This window comes from Chelmon rostratus, chromosome 14 (genome assembly GCF_017976325.1).
Source record: "Chelmon rostratus isolate fCheRos1 chromosome 14, fCheRos1.pri, whole genome shotgun sequence".
NCBI classification, from domain to species: domain Eukaryota; kingdom Metazoa; phylum Chordata; class Actinopteri; order Chaetodontiformes; family Chaetodontidae; genus Chelmon; species Chelmon rostratus.
In genome coordinates, this window is record NC_055671.1 from 14,498,723 (window position 1) to 14,516,976 (window position 18,254).

At 42.6% G+C, this 18,254-nt stretch overlaps 1 protein-coding gene across 1 annotated transcript; it reads right to left on the reverse strand.

Annotated features, from left to right (window-relative positions):
• Positions 1–8,854: 8,854 nt before the first annotated feature.
• LOC121617576 (reticulon-4 receptor-like 1) lies at positions 8,855–16,638 on the reverse strand. Its single transcript, XM_041952768.1, has 3 exons — positions 16,608–16,638; positions 10,723–11,171; positions 8,855–9,754 (listed from the first exon to the last, which is right to left on the reverse strand). Exons 1-3 carry the CDS (start codon positions 16,636–16,638, stop codon positions 8,855–8,857), a joined length of 1,380 nt encoding a protein of 459 aa, XP_041808702.1.
• Positions 16,639–18,254: the final 1,616 nt, after the last annotated feature.

The window sequence follows — 18,254 nt, forward strand, 5'->3', positions numbered from 1 at the left end:
CAAAGGTAAGCATCTTATGCTCATGCCAACATGCATGTCATGAGTGAATGTCTGGCATCTGTTCAGTCTGTTTGTGTGCTTGTGGCTTTCGGCTGCTGGTTATTTCATTGTTGTCTAAGCCCTGTGTTGTGTTGTGTGATTGCATGGGGTCATAGTGTTGTTTATATGTGGGTCATAGTAAGAAGTTGAAAGGCAGAAATGCCATAGATTGGTTTTTGGGATCATTTAGATGCTGTGTCGCCTTTGTTCGCTTTGTCCACCAGAGTGCCTGACTAGGTCATCTTTTCAGTTCTTTCATAACCTGATTTAAGGGATCCTTGTCATAAATGTTTGCTTACCTTATGTGTTATGTTAAAAAAAACATATTGTTGGATTGGTCTTATGTGTAATATCAGGTGTCTGCTTGCTGCTGCCATCTATCTTTGTGCATTATTTGCATTGGTATCCATTATGCATGACTTTCTTGTTGTGACTTGTTTTTCTTTTCATTTGGTTGTTGTTTGGGTGTTGCATTGACGCTTTCAAACTGTTGATTTAATGTACAAGAGGTGAAATATCATGTTTGGGTATTGTTATGGGCTAAACTGTTTTTTTTAGCATATTTTTCACTAAAAACTTTTGCTGTTTAGAGGATTTCTTATTGGCTTAGTACAAACTTGGGTCTTTAATATGGATATAATACGTTTGCACTCAAAACTGTTTTTTGTCACACAGAATAGGTCGTCATATTCACATTTTCTCCACACACTTCATTTTCACCCAGACATACATAAATATTTTACTTCAACTCAATGGGAGTATGTGACATCTTGCTTTACTATTATTCATATCATAATTACATCGTAAATGCCCCTGTTCTGTGGTTTATGCTGCTGGCACAGCTGTACTCACTGTAAATCTTAAGCTTGTGTCCATGTGCCGATGGTCATCTGCTGCTTGTCATTGTCTGATCCAAGCCATGAATTTGTGATTTTATGTGCTCGTGCTAAGTGAATTATTACTGTAGATACAGTGGAGGTGTCTTAGCCTGCATCTGCAATTCAGGTGGATTGCCTGTTTTCAATTTACCCATATCAGTGCATTAAACAGCATATTCCCAGCATTGGTTGGAGTTGCTCTTTTGGGGAATAACCACATGGTGCTCATGTAATATCTGCTGCTGGGCTCTGTATCTAATGTGCTTTTGGAGGAAGTTTATCATCAGAATCTCTGCTGAGCTGAGCTGAGCTTGGTATGAGCTTGTGGAGAGTGATGAGATCAGAGCGTAGACGTCAAATATCAACTCTGTACGTGTTCAGTGTTCACAGGAATCCAGTCTGTGGGAGTTCTCTCACTATGTACTGTGTGTTGTATATGTGCATGTGCATGCTCAGCACCAGTTTAAAAAGTGTTGCCTTACCTGCCCAGAGCAAGTCAAATACATTCCTACATTTTTGTGTCATTTCAAACAGCTTGAATACAACACCCTTTAATTTTTCTGCTGAATTATCTCACATCGCAGTTCTGGCTTGGCAGTCATGCAACAACTCCAGTTGGACTTTAAGATGTACAGGTTCATAAATGTATAAATTACAGTAATACTTCCTGCTGCATAGTTATCCAGGTAACTTGAAACAGTTGAGCTAGCCTTTCTCACACCCTCAAACTGAATGATGAGATCCCGCTTTCACATTCTGCGTAAGCAGGGAAGATGGTGCAATTCCGTGTGCCTTCAATGCATGCGCCAAGTGCAATGGCTTCATAGGAACCCAAGCTCAGCAATTGGGACATAGTTAGTGACAAGATCAAAAATCAAGACAAGCTTTTTATCAATGTAGAGGGTCTTAAAACTTAAGCTTCTTAAAAACTAAAAAGAGAATGACTCTGTTGAAAAGCTGCAAATGATTAATAATATAGAAGAAGTTATGGTGAAGGAATGGAGTTAGGACAGCATCTAGATGACAGGTGGAGGACTAAAAGTGAGATGCTGTCTCCTCCAGGAATGGTTTCAAACCACCCAGCACAGCAGAGCACTCAGAAATAATAGATAGGACCCCATTAGCGGGGGAGCTCTGGGTGATGTTCTTAACTGTCCTTTTTTTTTTTTTTTTTTTAGAAAATACAGATGTGGAAATACAGAAAAGATCTTTTTCATACTTCTCAGGGAAGGTTTTTAGTGGAAGGTGCTTAGAGTACATGGCATCTACAGCTGTGGTGATTCTTGACCTTGAAGTGGGTCATCTACACAGGCCACTGGACACAGGACAACCCTCTTACACTGATGCTTGACTGGTGTCCGATTTGAGATCTTGGTGTGTATAATCTAGGACAGTCAGGCATTTTCTGCAGAGGTCTAATCAGTCAAGCCAACTGAAAACACCTTTGTGCTGAGCTGCACTAAGGCCATTGCTCAGGCAACCAGCTAACCATGCACAGTTCATGTGGGCAGCCTGTAATGGGTAGAGTGGGCAAAGCTGCGTGATGTTTTCTAGTCAGACTTTTCACACATAATTTTACAACCATTGACCACCATTGACATGCTTTATTTTTTATTTTATTTTATTTTTGAGCCATGCTGCTCCAGCCAGTCTGTCATTTTGATGGTCTGGCTGCCACCTCTAGCGCCGCCATGAGGTCGACATATGGGAATTTTGAGTGAAATGTCTTGACAGCTTTTGGATGGACATGAAATTTCGTACACACATTCATGTTCTCCTTGGGATGAATTTAAACAACTATGCTGATCCCTTAACTTTTCCTCTTGCGCCACCATCAGGCCAAAGTTTTAATCTGTCCGGTACCGAATACCTGCAAAACTAATGACATTCCCATCAGCCTCAGTTGCGCTTCAATGCACTCAGCTGTGTTTAGTGAAAATGAACAAGTGTTAGCATGCTAGCACACTATACTGAGATATTAAACATGGTAAACACCTGTTAAACATCAGCATGTTAGGGTAGTATCGTCATTGTGAGCATAATAAGATGCTGATGTTAGCATTTTCGCTCAATGCACTGTGCTTAAGTACAGTCTCACAGAGCTGCTAGTTTGGTCCAAAATACATTTTTGCAAACTCTTCTTTGTTTCACTTTCCACATTATGTATTACATAGGCCTGCAGATACTTTCTAAGCTCCTCCTGTGTTCGATCATGGCTTGTCAGTGCAGTGCAGCTCTCAATAATGCGTGTGCATGATGTGTTTAAATTAGTTTCGACATCTGTTTGAAGATTGTTTGGTTGAGGGAACAGCGCATTAAAAATGTAGTTAGAAACACAGATATTGTTTCTGAGACAACACAGTACAGATCCAGACTTCACTTACTTAAAACATTAATCAGGGATGATGAAACATTTAATAACGCTGCAGCAAGACTCCAGAACTGATGAAGATGCACTGACACATGTTTGATTTAAAATTAACACACAATAGGTGATGAAGACATCGGCTGCATATTGAAATGTCATTTCTCACATTTCCTTGTGTAAGGCTCTGCTGCTAAAAGGTTGAAAATGTCTCCAGCTGTGGCTCACTGTTCCCCTTTTTGTTCATTTGCACATGAACTTTTGTTACCCTTTAAAACTGTGATATTTGGACTTGTCAAGTGACAGTAATATGCACTGTAGACATACTGAATAAAGGAACCACTCAGTATGGCGGGTTGAGACTGAGATGGCGTAAAAGGGCCTGTCAATAAATGTAAAAATGCCAGTGAATGTGATGAAAGTTTTGACTTGAAACGGACGGGCATTGCATTTTTCCGATGGCTTCAGTCAGATCTGGCAGGGTAAAGGCTTGTGGTTTCATGTCTACACACTCTCTTTTGGCTCCATTACGGTTCCACACTTTGACCTTCTTCCTAATTAGAATCAGATATCTGCCTATAATGAGTGTAATGTAGCCTGATGGAGTTATGGCAGCGAAAAGACGTCTGGTGTGAAACGATGCTTACAGGAAGGTACTGTAAGGCATGTGAGCTGGTGCGTGATAGATGCCGTGCGCTTGGATGGTGATGGGAACCAAAATCAAATCACGTAGTGATTCTGCTTGCGTTTTTTTTTTTTTTTTTTTTTTGAGGAAAGAGACAAATGGCGTATGCATCAGTTTGGTGGAGACATCACACTTTTGCATCTCACTGAAGGGGTCTCCCATCTTAGTTTTCCGCTTGTTTCGCAAAATCCACTACTGTTCTTTCTAGCAGTGCTTTATTTCTTTTTTTTTCCCACTCTCCCTTGCTCTTTTCAGCTTTTCTTTTGCTGAGTCTCAACTCTTCAGGGATTCACACAGAGAAATCAATTTTGCTTGGCCTCTTTGCCTTTGGAAGGGAACATAGGCATATATAAATATTCACATGCGGCTATTTCAGATCCTCAGCTTAGGGACTGAACTAGTGGATGAGCTGTTCTTCTGTTTGATCATGAAGCCTGTATACATGCGTCTCTATGGATGATTTCTCTTTCCCTATGCATCCCTCGTTCCACAGCTCCTTCCTTGTTTTCTCCCTTAACTCCTTCCCTCCTTAACTTAACTCATATTCCACTGATCATCCCCAACACCATCTTCATATGTTTTGATTTCTTTTGCCTCCTATCACTTTCCCAGCTCTACCTTCCTTTTCTGCTTTCTTTTCTCTCAGCTCTCTTCCTTTCGTCCCTCCCTCCTTCTGTCATTTATCACTAGTTGTTCCCTTCCTTTGTTCTCTTCTTCCATCTTTCCCTCATTCTGTTGCCTTTCATTTTCCTTCCCTCCTCACTTATCTTCTTTGTCCCTAACTTTTTCCCTCATAGCCTTCACTTTCCTACTATTTTTCTCCCTTCATTCCTTCGTCTCTCTTGTTCCTTAGTGAGTTTTTTCTTGCTTCACCGTCCTCTGTTGTTTCTTTTTATTACTAATTCTTCCTTTCCTCAATGCTTAGCTCATTTGTTTCTAACCTCCTTCCATTCCCTCATCTTTCCTCCTTTAACCTCACATATTCTTTATTGCTCTCACATATTTGTACCTTTATTTCGAGTCCCTTCATAATTAATCAGCCTTTACGTGTGTGACTTCAGAGTCATATTTCATATTCTCGCTGAACTCATTGAAACAGAAGCTCTGTGCACTGATTTAAGTGCTGCTCCTCATCACACCTAGTGTCTCTACATGGATGAACACATGTAAACTGCAGCCCAGGCTTTGCTTGGGACACATGCAGTGATGGACCGAACACAGCTCGGAGCTGATGCTGCAGCCACCCATATTATGCCCCCTTCCTCTCCCCTGGCTGCTGGTCTGTTTGGCACTGATAACTACTTCATGGATTTCTTTCGCAGATATCTCCACCCGTCTGCCTTTAAATCCCTGTGCTTTTCCTCCATCTTTTTCTCTCTGTCTCTCCCAATTGTCAGCTTTGTTTTACAAACAGAGCAGTGATACTGTCTCTCAGAGGCACACCTCTTCCCCTGCCCTCGCCGGCTGTCAGGCTGGATCTGCCGTGACAGTGGGCATGCTTGGAACACACCGGTGGACACGCACATATAGTACACAAGCACGCACAGACAGAGCGATTCAGTGCTGCGTGCAAACACACATGCATGAATGTGAACATCGCGCAAGCGATCAAAGTGGACGTAGCACACGCGAGCGCTCTGTTTGACCTCACCTTGACCTGACACACGACACCTCCCTCGCGCCCTCACAGCTAATACAGCTCGACAGGTGTGTGTTTTTGCGAGGTTGTGTGTGCGTGCGTGCGCTTACAGTCATTCTGATGCATATTTTATACGAGGCTGCTGAGTGTATGAGTGAAACTAGGACATGAAGGAGGCCAAAATATACCCTGGTTAAATGTGGGTGTGTTTCTCTCCCAGCAGTAGATGAATTTGTGTACTCATTCCATTACCTTTTTACTTTTTCACCATTTTCTTTCCTTTCATTGCCTTATCATTCAGCCTCAGGGCTCATTTTGAAGGTCTGTCTATTAGCCACACTGACATACACGTACACGCACAGACAGATGTGCACAGCGCTAACAAAAGGGAGGCAAACAAACAGAGACCACCTCAGCCATTTGAGGACACTTTCTGTTTAATGTTATTTATAAACAGCTTTTGAGTCTGGCATTGTTTGATAACCACATACAAAACATTTGTGTTGCACAAATGAAGAGAGGAGAGGAAAAGAATAAGGAGATAGATGAGGGAAAGGAGGGAGCAATGAGGGTGGAAGAGGAAGGAGCGCAGGAGGTGGAGAGGGAGGAGGAGACTAAGCAGACAGTCGGGGAAGGAGGGAGGGAGGGAGGAGGCGAGGTGAGGAGTAGGAAGGAGGGAAAGACGGAGGGATGAATAGGATAGAAAAGAATAGAGGAGTAGCAGGAGGGGGGCAGTGCAGTGTGCTGTTTATCTTGAATGAGTCAGCAAAACAAAAAAAGACAGAACTGAAAAAAAATATATAATGATAATAATCATATTAAATAAAAAATACAGTTCCAGCCCCTGGCTCCCTGTTTATTTTTTAGGGAACCTCCGAGACATGACGGACACTTTTTTCTTTCTTTCTTCTTCTTCTCTCTTCTCTTCTCTTGTCTTTTTTCTTTTTTCTTTTGTACAAAAAAAAGTCATCCTCACAGGAATAAACAGACACAATTTACATCACCTCTGGGTTCACAGCAGCACAAACAAGTTCACCAGTAGAGGTCTCTAATCCTACATGTCAGAAGAACGACACCAGTGACAGGCTCCTGTTCGTCCCCAACATTTAGATAGATAGACACGAAAAGGCGGGGCTCAGCAGGAAACACACACGGGTGGGGTACAAATGTGGCCCCTGCTCTTGGATTCCCATCCAAACCACACATTGTCAGGTTGTCAGTGAACCGAAAGGAATCATTTTTTGTGCTTTTTGTCAGCATGTCATGATTTTAGCTTTGTCGCTAGGTCATACTTTGCATACAATGGCAGCTCCTTTTTAAAATAGAATTCATAACTTTGTAATGCTAGAAGTAATAAGGAGACTTTTAGCATTACTGGCTAGTTAGGGTTCCTGGACGGCCGTGTGTATCTGTACAGGTTTCACATGTCATAATCGAGCACTAGAGACTTTGGGTGGGTGACTCCGAAGTAGTTCACTTTTAAAGTCAAAACCTATACAGCATCTGTGGTGCTCTGCTCTGGGATTTGAAAGCCCTGGACTGACCGGGGTTAGTAGTTTGCAGTGGGACAGGAAGGAAGGCTGTGAAGGTGATCAGGATTTATCAGGGGTGTGTGTGCTTGACCTGCTCCAGTTCATGCAGGGCACTGTGTCCCGCAGTCCTCTCTGTCCTCGTTATTTCCTGAAGAAGACTCCTGAGCCACAGAAAGGGCTCTTCTTGGACGTAGCAGCATTAAAATCCAACTCTCCAATCAGGGCTTGCATATTGTCAAGTCCATCTGTTTTGGAGTGTACTAAACACACCAGAGAGGACAAACGGTAGCAGTTTGTCAGTCCCTTTGCCCTGTGATGGTCATCACAGATTCTGAACTGCATTTGTTCCCCAGTATCAGCAATTGATTTTACCATTGCAGAAGATATATTGCGGTGTTGTGGTGGTCGTCAGTACTGCTCCCTGATTGTAGGGCCTTTTTTATCCAGCATTTGAAACCCTCCTGTGGCTATTTGGATTGAATCATCTCTGCTCGAAGGATGCATTTTCTTTCTACCATCCTCCACGGCATTTCAGGAGGAAAGTGCATAACAGTTTCTGGGAGTCAGAAGGTTTGTGTGTGAAGCTCAGGGCTCAGCTTCTCCTTGGCCTCCATCAGTTGATCTTTCAGGCTCGTTGGGGCCTCTGTTTTGTAGCCAGTGAGGTCGAAGAGTGAATGAAACCATCTCTTACCTCCATGGTTTGTCCTCATTGGCCACTGGCTCTCATTAGGCACTCTTACTCTCGTGTCGTTCTACCCGCATGGCTTTAGTGGGTTTTTTTTTTTTTGTGGACACACACTCACACAAACAGTAACACAGAAACTCACTCACGCACTTGCTCATTTACACTGACTGTGGCCGGTTGGCTCTTATGATTGGTTGGCTCTGAATGGCTTTTAAGTTGATGGGTTGCAAGGATAAGGACGACAGACACCTTTTAACAGGACTAGTTTGAAGAATTGTCATTTATATAGATGTGTCACAACTCCAGTGGTGTTTTTTGGAGCTCAGATTAAAAGCCAAGGATGCAGATGTGCATTAAAGTGGGTTCACCCTGCATTGAGACATGTAAGTAAAACCACTTTATTAGTAGATATGTAGTGATTATAGTTATTACTGCTGAAATGATGATTCATTTTACTGCCACTTGTGTCTGCAGTATTTTGTTTCTGGATCTTAAGGTGCTGTTCAGTGAGCAGTGTGACAGTTATGAATGACTGTGCCTTTGTCTCAGCATGAATGACAGATGGAGGGTGCGCTGAGAGAACACTATTGTGTCAAGAGGGCTAAACATAGAGACTCAGCCGTGAACTGTTTTGATCCTTATTGTGCGTTCTTCTTCGCTATTATTCCAGTGAATCACTGGCTTTTGATTTTATTTGGCTGTACAGTTTTTATAAGTACATAAATTCAGTGAAGCAATCAATGCCACAGAGACAAATGTAAAGTTTTCCTGTTGTTTCCTTTGGTGACATCATCAAAGCTATGGGCTAAATCGTTTTCCCTGACTTCTATGTTTTGATTATGACTCGTGAAGTTTCCTGCCTTAATACTGCAGGGACACTTCGACAGTAGATATTTGATAATGTTCTTTATACACAGTCAGTTACACACACAGTTATGCACGCATGCCTCATTTCAAGAGCCAGGGCAGGGTGGTTCAGGAGAATGAATCATAAGGTTGCATCACCAGCACAAAAGTGTCAATCTCCCATCTCAGCGTAGGATCACAGAGATGAGTGACAGCAGCAGAGCTGATGGTAAACAGAAAATATAATCTGCAAGGAGTGACCCAGCTTTATTATTGGCTCTTTGGACCCCACTTGGTGGGCCAACAGAAGTTCTGGGGATGCACTTGTTCTTCCTCCTTGCAGTTGCAGATAGGTCATATTTACCTCCATCTGGAGTGTAGTCTTTCTCACCCTCCTCCCGTAGTACCTGCACATCATTGAGCCCCCCTTTTGCCTTGCGGCCCCGGCGGGTGCAGTTTCTGCGGCCTCCCTTAGGTGGCCGTGGCAGGGGCGAGGGTGAAGGCAAGCTGTACTGGTCCCCGTGTAGCAAGTACGTCTTCTCATGGTGGTTGTGATGGTTTCTGTGACGATTCAGGTGGTTCAAAGACTCTCCATGCTCCATCTCCCCGCCTGGGGCACCATGTGCATGACCCTCACCTGACAAGCAACTGGGCAGCTCCTCTTTCTTCACCATTTTTAGGTCCTTCCCCGCAAGCTCTGGTGGTGAAACACATATCAGTGAGGAGGTGGAGCCTCTGAACCTCCGCAGCCAATCCCAAAGTGACAGGGCCTTGCAATCACACTCCCAGGGGTTGTCATTAAGTCGTAGGTACTCCAGGGCCGGCAGTAGAGTCAAGCTGCCACCAGATAGCTCAGTTAGGGAGTTATTAAACAGGTAAAGGGTGGTGAGGCGTCGCAGGTCGTGGAAAGCCTGGCGGTCAACCCACTTGATTTGGTTCTGGTGGAGAAGCAGGCGGTCTAAGACCCCCAGACCACGGAAAGTGTTCTGGCTAAGGCTCCATAGTCGATTACCATGCAGGAAGAGATGACTGAGGTTCAGGAGGTCGATGAACAGATCGTCCTCCAGGAACTCTAACTGGTTGTCCTGCCAGGATGTAGGGAAGGAGGAAAGGTTAATACAGAAGCACTGAACATCACTTTGATTATTTTATGATTCATTATACATTCACTCACTCTATTATGATATATTGTTATTGTATAAATAGTTGTATCATTAATTTCAGCAACAGTGTGCACTTTGTGGCTTATAGCTCTGTTCTGACCTCACACAAGGAACCAGTAACATCACATTAATATCCATTATAGAACACAAAGATTTGTCTTATTACACAGACTACAATAGCAAAGCACAGTGCGTGCAGTAGATAGCTGGACTATCAAGGAATCCAGAGTACGTGTTATTTTTTGATGCAGCATGGTCGGACATTCAGTGGTCTGTACAGCTTCAGAAGGCATTAGCCAGAAAAAAAAATGGTTGGAAGTGATTGTCTTTGCCTTGTGAGTGCTGCATTTCAGGTGGAGGACTCAAGGGCCAATGGCCAATGATCGTGAGTGATTTACTCCCAACTAGGTGCCGGTCTTCTGTATGTTTGACAAGCTGTTGAACCAAACTGTTATAGATTATGAGAAATTATAGATTATGTAAAAATATTGTCAAACATTTAAGCTGTAACCTTTACTCCACTCACTCAGCATCAATATCAATTGATTTTCTAATGAATCATATGATAGGAGGTCCCTTCCATATAACAAAAGCTTTTCATAGCTCTTCATAAATCCACCATGTAATTAATTAAATCATATTCTCCATCCTGGATTTCAATTCCTGTACTGTTTTCCTGCTATGCTTCACTGCAGAAGCTATATTACTTTAGTGTGAGGGCTGCCATGTAGTATTTTCCCAGCACTCAGTGTAACAGCTAACATTTGATCAGCATCCAATTCATAGGCAGTAAGTGCTGAGCCGGGCTGATGGACAGATTACACCATAATGCGATTGTGGCTGCAGATGCAATATACAGTAGAGATAAAAGGAGGCTATTATCCATGCACCTGTAGGTAGAGATACTGAAGATTATGGAGGCCCGCAAAGATCCCTGGAGGCAGGCTGATCAGGCCACAGTGGTATAGGTGCAGGGCGTGTAGCCTACCCAGACCCAGGAAGGTGTCTGAGGCGATGGCCTTCAGGTGCCGATTGTCCCCAAGGTCGAGCTCCTCCAGGCGATCGAAGCCGTGGAAGGTGGACGGCTGTATGTAGGAGATGTTGTTGGAGTAAAGCCACAACATAGTGGTGGTGGGCGAGAAGTGGCCGCGAAGCAGCCGCTGGATCTTGTTGTTCTGCAGGAAGACGCGCTCGCTCTGGGCGGGGATGCCCTCGGGCACGGCATGGAAGTTGTGGGCCTGGCAGGAGACGGTGCTAGGTGAAGTGTAGCAGATGCAGTGGCGAGGGCAGGGCAGAGAGAGATCCAGGCCACACAGCACCAAGAGTAACTCCACCCCACCATAACCTGAGAGACGAGTGGAGAGGAGAGGAGGATGAAAATGGAACAGAGAAACAAAGAGATGGAGGGAAAGAGAGCGTGAGAGAAAGACAAGCTGAATTAATTGAATTCATACAGCAGAGCTCCTGTTATCAGATGCATCTTAAATGAAAAACTCATTGCTCTCAGTTTACAAGGACAACAATGGGCATGGTTCAGTGCAGACAAATTACAACGCTGACACAAATCTTGTACAAACACACACACACAGAAACGCACACAAAAATTCATGGATTGCTTCATGAGCCCATTCTCCTCACATATTTTTCAATCATTCCCAAACTGTTTACCCCTTAACCTTAACCTTGCCTAGCCGTTACCGTTATCTTCACCTTAAACAGTTTCAAAATCTAAAGCCAGGGGACCATTTTCTCATGTTTTGCAAAAACCCTGAAAATCTTTAATACCAAGAGGCCGTCCTACTGCCACACACAGATGCATAAAAGCACCGCTCAGGTATACAAACACTTTCTGGAGCAGAGTTTATGCGGCCTTGTGTTTTTTTTTTATCATGCTGTAGCATGATTGTCACAGAGCAACACACATTTTTATTTATGTGTTCCTTGAGCAAATCTTGATGATACGACACACACAGCATTATGTCACACACCGCACAGCGTTATATCCTTTGGTTATCCTCTAAAGGCGACAGAAAATCGATGCTTCTCCTGCTTGCAAGTGAACACGCACCACACCTGTAATACATTCCCACAATAAGGGAAACCGAGTAAAAAGAGATAGAAGGGGAGGGAGAGAGAGGAGGTGGAGGATGGAACGGGAATCATCTGCTGCATGCCTGTGAAGTGGATATTACTTTTTGTTTTCAGATTCCCCTCGTCTCAGTTCTTATTCATTTGATTTTTTTTCCCCGCCTTGGATCATTCTGGTGTTTGATGTATTGTGGGGCTGGAGAGGAAAAAAAAAAAAGGGGTGAAGAAAAAGTGATGAGGGTGGAGAAATGCTGACCGGGAGTAATTTCCGAACAGGGAGCGGGGGATGCGATACAATATGAACATCATGTGATGACATCTGTCCAACCTTGTGTGTGTGTGTGTGTGTTTGTGACAGATGTGATGGACAGATGTCAGGCTGACCAGGACACTGCTGCTCTGTAAAGAACAACATGTTCTGAAATGTTAGTGGAGGACAAATCTGTATTATCCTGTGTGGTACACATGTGTCTGTACCGTATAGCTCTGTACACTTGTGTAACCGTGAACGCACAGGTACCATGATGTGTTTGTGTGTGTTTGTCTGCATGTCTCTCTATATATGTTTCATTTTAACTGAAACATATTGTGAGAGCAGTGTGTCTCTTGTATTTGACAAGGCTGACCTTTTCACCAAAAAAAAACAAAACAAAAAAAAAACACCTAACACACAACAGCTGCTGCAGCCCATCTTCTGTCCTGTTGCACCAACAACAAATCAATACTGTGCAATCATCTTTAAGACTGGATGAATTAAAAAAAAAAAAAAACTTTATCTTATGATGTATTTAGCTGCAATAGCGGTGTAGCTCTGTCGATGGCAATGTCAGTGACAAATATTGCCTTCCATCCACTCCAGACAGAAACATCTCCACAAATACTGCTCATAAATTTTGACATTCGTGATCCCGAGAGCATGAACCCTACTTACTCGTCAGCGCCACCAGCAGGTTGCATATTTGTGGATTTTGAGTGGAATGTCTGTCCATACTGGATGGATTGGTCGATATTTCAGTTTGTGCAGTACTTTGGTTTATAACCAAACACCTGCAAAACGAATGACATTTCCATCTGCCCACAACTGTTCTTTTCCTTAGTGCTAATCTGCAAATGTTAGCACACCAACACGCTAAGCTAAGATGGTGACCATGGTAACCATTATACCTGCTAATAATCAGCATGTTAGCATTTTCATTTAACTTGGAGCACGGCTATGCAGAACAGTGTCACAGAGCTGCTATTTCAGTTATCTAGATAACTAAGATAAATTAATAATAATAACAATGATTATGGACATGTTAATCCACAGTGTGCCAATTGATCATTTTTGTTATTAATTAGCCAGTGTGCAAACATAACTCATCGGAAAACTGCTAGTTACCACCGCCAAGGAGGTTATGTTTTTGGTTTGGTTTGTTTGTCAGTTTGTCAGCAGCATTATGGAAAAACTGCTTGCCCTTCTGGTTAACAGTAATATTTTTTACATGTTTAACAAATATACAAACACCATGAATATAATCTCTGTCTGCTTCTGCCTTCAAGTCTTTACAGCTGTGTCAGGTGAAATATTTAAATTTGCATCAAACGGAAATCAAACGGAGAATAATTTTAAACACATTTTCATTCAGCTTGACGAGATGTTTTGATTTAACCAGTTTGGCGGTGTGACATGCATCTATATTGATGGACCCGCTGTTGGGTTGAAGGAGGGTTGCATGATAAATATTTCACATTGATCAATTCACATTTATTATTGATGCTTCTTTACAGGGCTTCACGTGTGCAGCCCTCTCCCTCGTCCTCCTCTCCTCTCTCATCTGCGATCCTCTTCCTTTAACTGTTATCTGTTTCGCACAGATTTTTTATTTATTTATTTATTTTTTTCCCTCTGTCTGCCCACAGGTTTGATTGGTCAAACGTTATTGTTATAAGCCGGAACATACAGTGTGTGTTCAGTCCCTCGGGGCATCAGAATGATTTTATCTCTCTATTCTTTACTCCTCTTCTCTACTCCTCTGCTTTATCTGTTCATCTGTGTTGCCCTTTGCTTCATGCTCCTCTGCCTCCTTTCTCCAGAACGTTCACATTTCCCTTCCTCCACAGTTTTATCTTCATGCCCCGCTCTGCCCCGCCTGCTGTGTCTGTTAATTAGGTATAAAGCTGCTATTTGCTGCTTTGTGTGTGCGAGTGTGTAAAAACGTGATCCGTACATGCACGTTTATACGTATGTGTGACTTTTTGTCCTTGTGTTCATCAGTGAGAATAACTTGACAGCACTTGACCGAGCTGTATTTTCTTGGCTTGAGCAGAAGCTTGTTTTAACCTTTTGTATCAGACTTTATTAGATGCTTTCAGCTTAAAGGGTTTATTATCGCAATGACAGTGACATTTAGCTCTTTGTTTAACATCTTAAGGTCTTCATGTCTTGGTAAGGCATGCTCTACATGTAACTAGCTTCACAGTAATTTTCTTTGTTCAAACCTCAAGTCTATGATGTTAAACTTGTCAATTGGATGCTCCCACTGGTCCAATTAATTATTTTTTTTACATTCAGATTGTCTTCAGTACAAGTCTGCTTGACATGTACTTGTGATAGTGCTTCCAGCATTAGTTTGCATTTCCAATCGCTTTTGCCTCCTCGCTGCCGTCTGTTTACCCCTGCAGTCTTCATTTTTTTCTTTTTGTGTTTTCATCATCATTGCTTTATATCTTTATTTTCCTTCTTCCTCCCCTTTACCTCTTTGATTCTTTCCAATTATTATATCCTCTATCTTTCTGCTTTTAACCGTGCATTATACGGTGTACATATTTAGAAAAAAATGACGATCCCTAGTTGTGCATGTGTGCATTTTGGCCCATCTGAGGAAAATGTGGGCCGATGTGTGTACATCTCGACTTGCAGATTAACTGTGGGTGTTCAAAGTTTACAGAAGTGATCAGAAGTGATGATACTAGATAGAAAAGCTGCAGACTGCCATATATGGCTTTGACACTGGGGGCAGGATATCTCCCACCAGCATCCAGTCATTTTATTTATTTATCATGTGCCTTGTAAAACATGGAATTATCTCCGTTCACTCGTAGTGTTAGTCTGCTTTTGATAGTAAGGCTGCAAAAGAGGGGGAAAAAAAAGGTTTGTGGTTGAAGGTTTCAATAGTGTAAGCATTTAGATAATGCATAAGCTGTTCTAAGCACCGCTGAGGGAAAATCTCCAATCCTGCACCAACAACAAATTCTTGATACCTTGTTTTCCAATGTTCAAAACATATTTTCAAACACCTTCACTCCAAGTCTGCACATCCATGGATTTTACTACTGATTTTCGGCTGTCTCCAGCTCCACAGCACTAGTGCAGCCTGGAATACGTACTTAAATACACAACTAATTGCGAAACAGCAATTAGCCGAGGCATCAAGGTGGCAATAAGCCAAGCCTCAAACCTGTAACGGCTCCCAGTAAGGAGCATCAAGGTACATAAAAATCTGTTTCACCAGTAATTCTTCATGAGGCATTTCCCCATATGCTGCTGTTAAATCGGCGAATGAATGAGTGTGAATTTCCATTAAAATAATTCGTGCCTGGTGTGAATCTCTGCTGAAGGGGCGTAATGTTTTAAAGCTCATTTGATACCTAACACCTTCTTAAGATTGAAATATTTCTTAGTGGTTTTGTCAGCCAGGTGCTCTGTTGAACAAAGATGGAGAGTGGTATGTGGGCTGTAGCTTAATTGTGTTATGTTCGCTTGTGGTAAATCTTTTCCAAATTTGATTACATGAACGTGGGAAAAGTGAAAAGGGAGCAATCAAAGACTTGCTTTTCATCTAACATGTGTTAAATTGCTGTACAGTAATGCTTTACAATTAAATTAGTAAACTTCACAGCCACTGCATTCACAAATATAGTAGGAGCACAAACAAAAAGCAAGTAGTTGATCATGTCATTCCCAAAACCATGGGCATTAATTTGCTGCCAGCTCAGACACTGACCATGAACCACAGTGTCTGCAGTTTGAGTCCAACCAGGGACCTCCGTTGAATCTCTCTCCCTCATTTCCTGTTGTCTCTCCACTGTCTGTAATACAGGCTTAAAATGCCGCAAAAAATATTTAAAAAAACATAATCTGCTGCTACCAAATAACAGCCTCCAATCTTCTGGAAAAGCCTTTTATAAGATTTTTTAACCTGGCTGCAGGGATTTGCATTCGTGAGATCGGACACTGATGTTGAGTGATAAGGTCAGCGTTAATCCCAAAGGTGTTGGATGGTGTTGAGGTCCGAGGTCACGGCTCTGTGCATGATCGGACTGCACAACTAACTGGGAAAACCTTTTTTTTTTTTTTTTTGTGCATGGGTTTATTTTGATTATGATACAGGAAAGTGCCTTCCCTGAATTGTCAAAATACTGGAAGCACGTTATTGTCTGAAAATAGATTAAATAATTTCTCAGAAATCATCATAAATATTCTGTTTCTTTTGGTCACAATTGTATTAACAAAAACAAAAGCCAGAAATGCCGTAATAGTGCCCCCAATGATGTTGGTAATGATGTTTGACTGATCCAATATGTGTTTGGGCGGAAAATGGCTAATAATATTGCTAAATGTGATATTAGGAACCAAAGTCATTAGCCTTTGTGTTTTGCCATCACCACAAATGGACCCATGAATGAGAGACAGCTAAGCTACCTGAACCTCTCCTCCACAGCACTAAGTAATCCATGTTAATGTTAGGAAGCTACGCTAACCGTCTTCCACTTTCCGAGTGAAAAACAAACCTCATAGCACAATGGTTCCTCCCAAATGTTGTAAAGGGGCAGATGTCTTAAACCATAAGCTGTTTTCCACGAGTGTGACTGATATCAGTTTGTATCCTCTTTTGAAAAATGAAAAATTTGATTATATTTCCTTCCTTCCTATATAAAAAGTGTGGTGCTTGAAATACCACTCGATGCTTGAGGGGTGTCCACATACTTTTGGGCATATTGTGTAATTCTGCCCTCAGTAAGGTAATAGATTACTGTCTACTGCACCACACAGTTGAAGATGTCTAACTGGATCCCTATCACAGGGCTGATGATGTCCCTTTGTCCTCCGTGTTAGCATACACGCTTCGCTTTCACTTTATCCCAGTAATTGTCCATTTCAGCAAGTGGTGCCTTTTTAATCAAAACTCTCTCTCTCTCTCTCTCTCTCTCTCTCCTGTGTTCTCTCTTGCTCGCTCTGTCTCTGCGTCAGTTTCCTGCTGGTTGTTTGTCTAAATTCTCATCTTAGTTTCCCCGGTTAGATATTTGCTGAGAGCTTCATCAAGCACAGTCAGGGTTCAATTACAAGAGCGATCTCCCTCTTCTGCCTCTCTCCCTTCCTTCCACTCCAGTCACAATGTTCACACACACACACACACATACACACACACACAGAAAAGGGGAAAAAAACAACACATAAGCGCATACACATGCTGCTTGTCAGGCCATCATCGCAACCGCCTCCCAACTACAACTTGGCATCTGGAGGAGACACCTGTCACTCATTCTGGCAAACACAAGGAGAACGCAGGGAGTGTAAGAGGGGGAGGAGAAAGGAGCGCGGGAGTGCCAGGGAGGGGAGGAATGGGCAATATCATACTCAAAGGGAATGAGGAGCTCTTAAAACATGAAAGCAGAGGCAAGGGGAGATGCACAGCGTGGCGGTGTGGGAGGGAAAGAGAGCAGAGCGAGGGAGACTGTAGCTAAAAAAGGATGATGGGGATGACAGGGATCTACTGCAAAGCGTAGACCATTATATAGGTAGGTGTGTAAATGTCTGTCTGCCCCGCACAGAACACAACTGTGACTTCCGACTAATTCTATGACCTTCTGCGAGGTGAGTCCGATAAACACTTGCAAATTGATTACACATAACACACGTGCACACTCACTTGAAGAAGAAAGCCTTCTGTCACGCTCGGATGCATTCTCTTGTGCATCCAGGTGCACACACACACACGCATGCATAAGTACGTCGGCCGCAGGCGCATACACCCACATGCAGACACAGATAATCAACCTTAATTAAGCAGCAGTGGCAGGATTTAACCAGAGAAAATATACAAAAATGTTTTTTTTAAAAAGCGAGAGTGAGAAAGGAGAGGAATAAGAGTGGAATTCACAAAAAATGTGGCGAGGAGGCAGGGAGCGAGAAAAGGGTGCAGAAGGGATGACGTCCTGCTCAGACACTCAATATAGATGCTGCTCCTCTCTTGTTGGTGGTTGATTTAGCTTAGCATAATCCCAAAGATCATTTAGCGTTGCTCATTCAAATGGTGATAAATCTCTGGCAGAGTTAATGAGAGATTTAAAT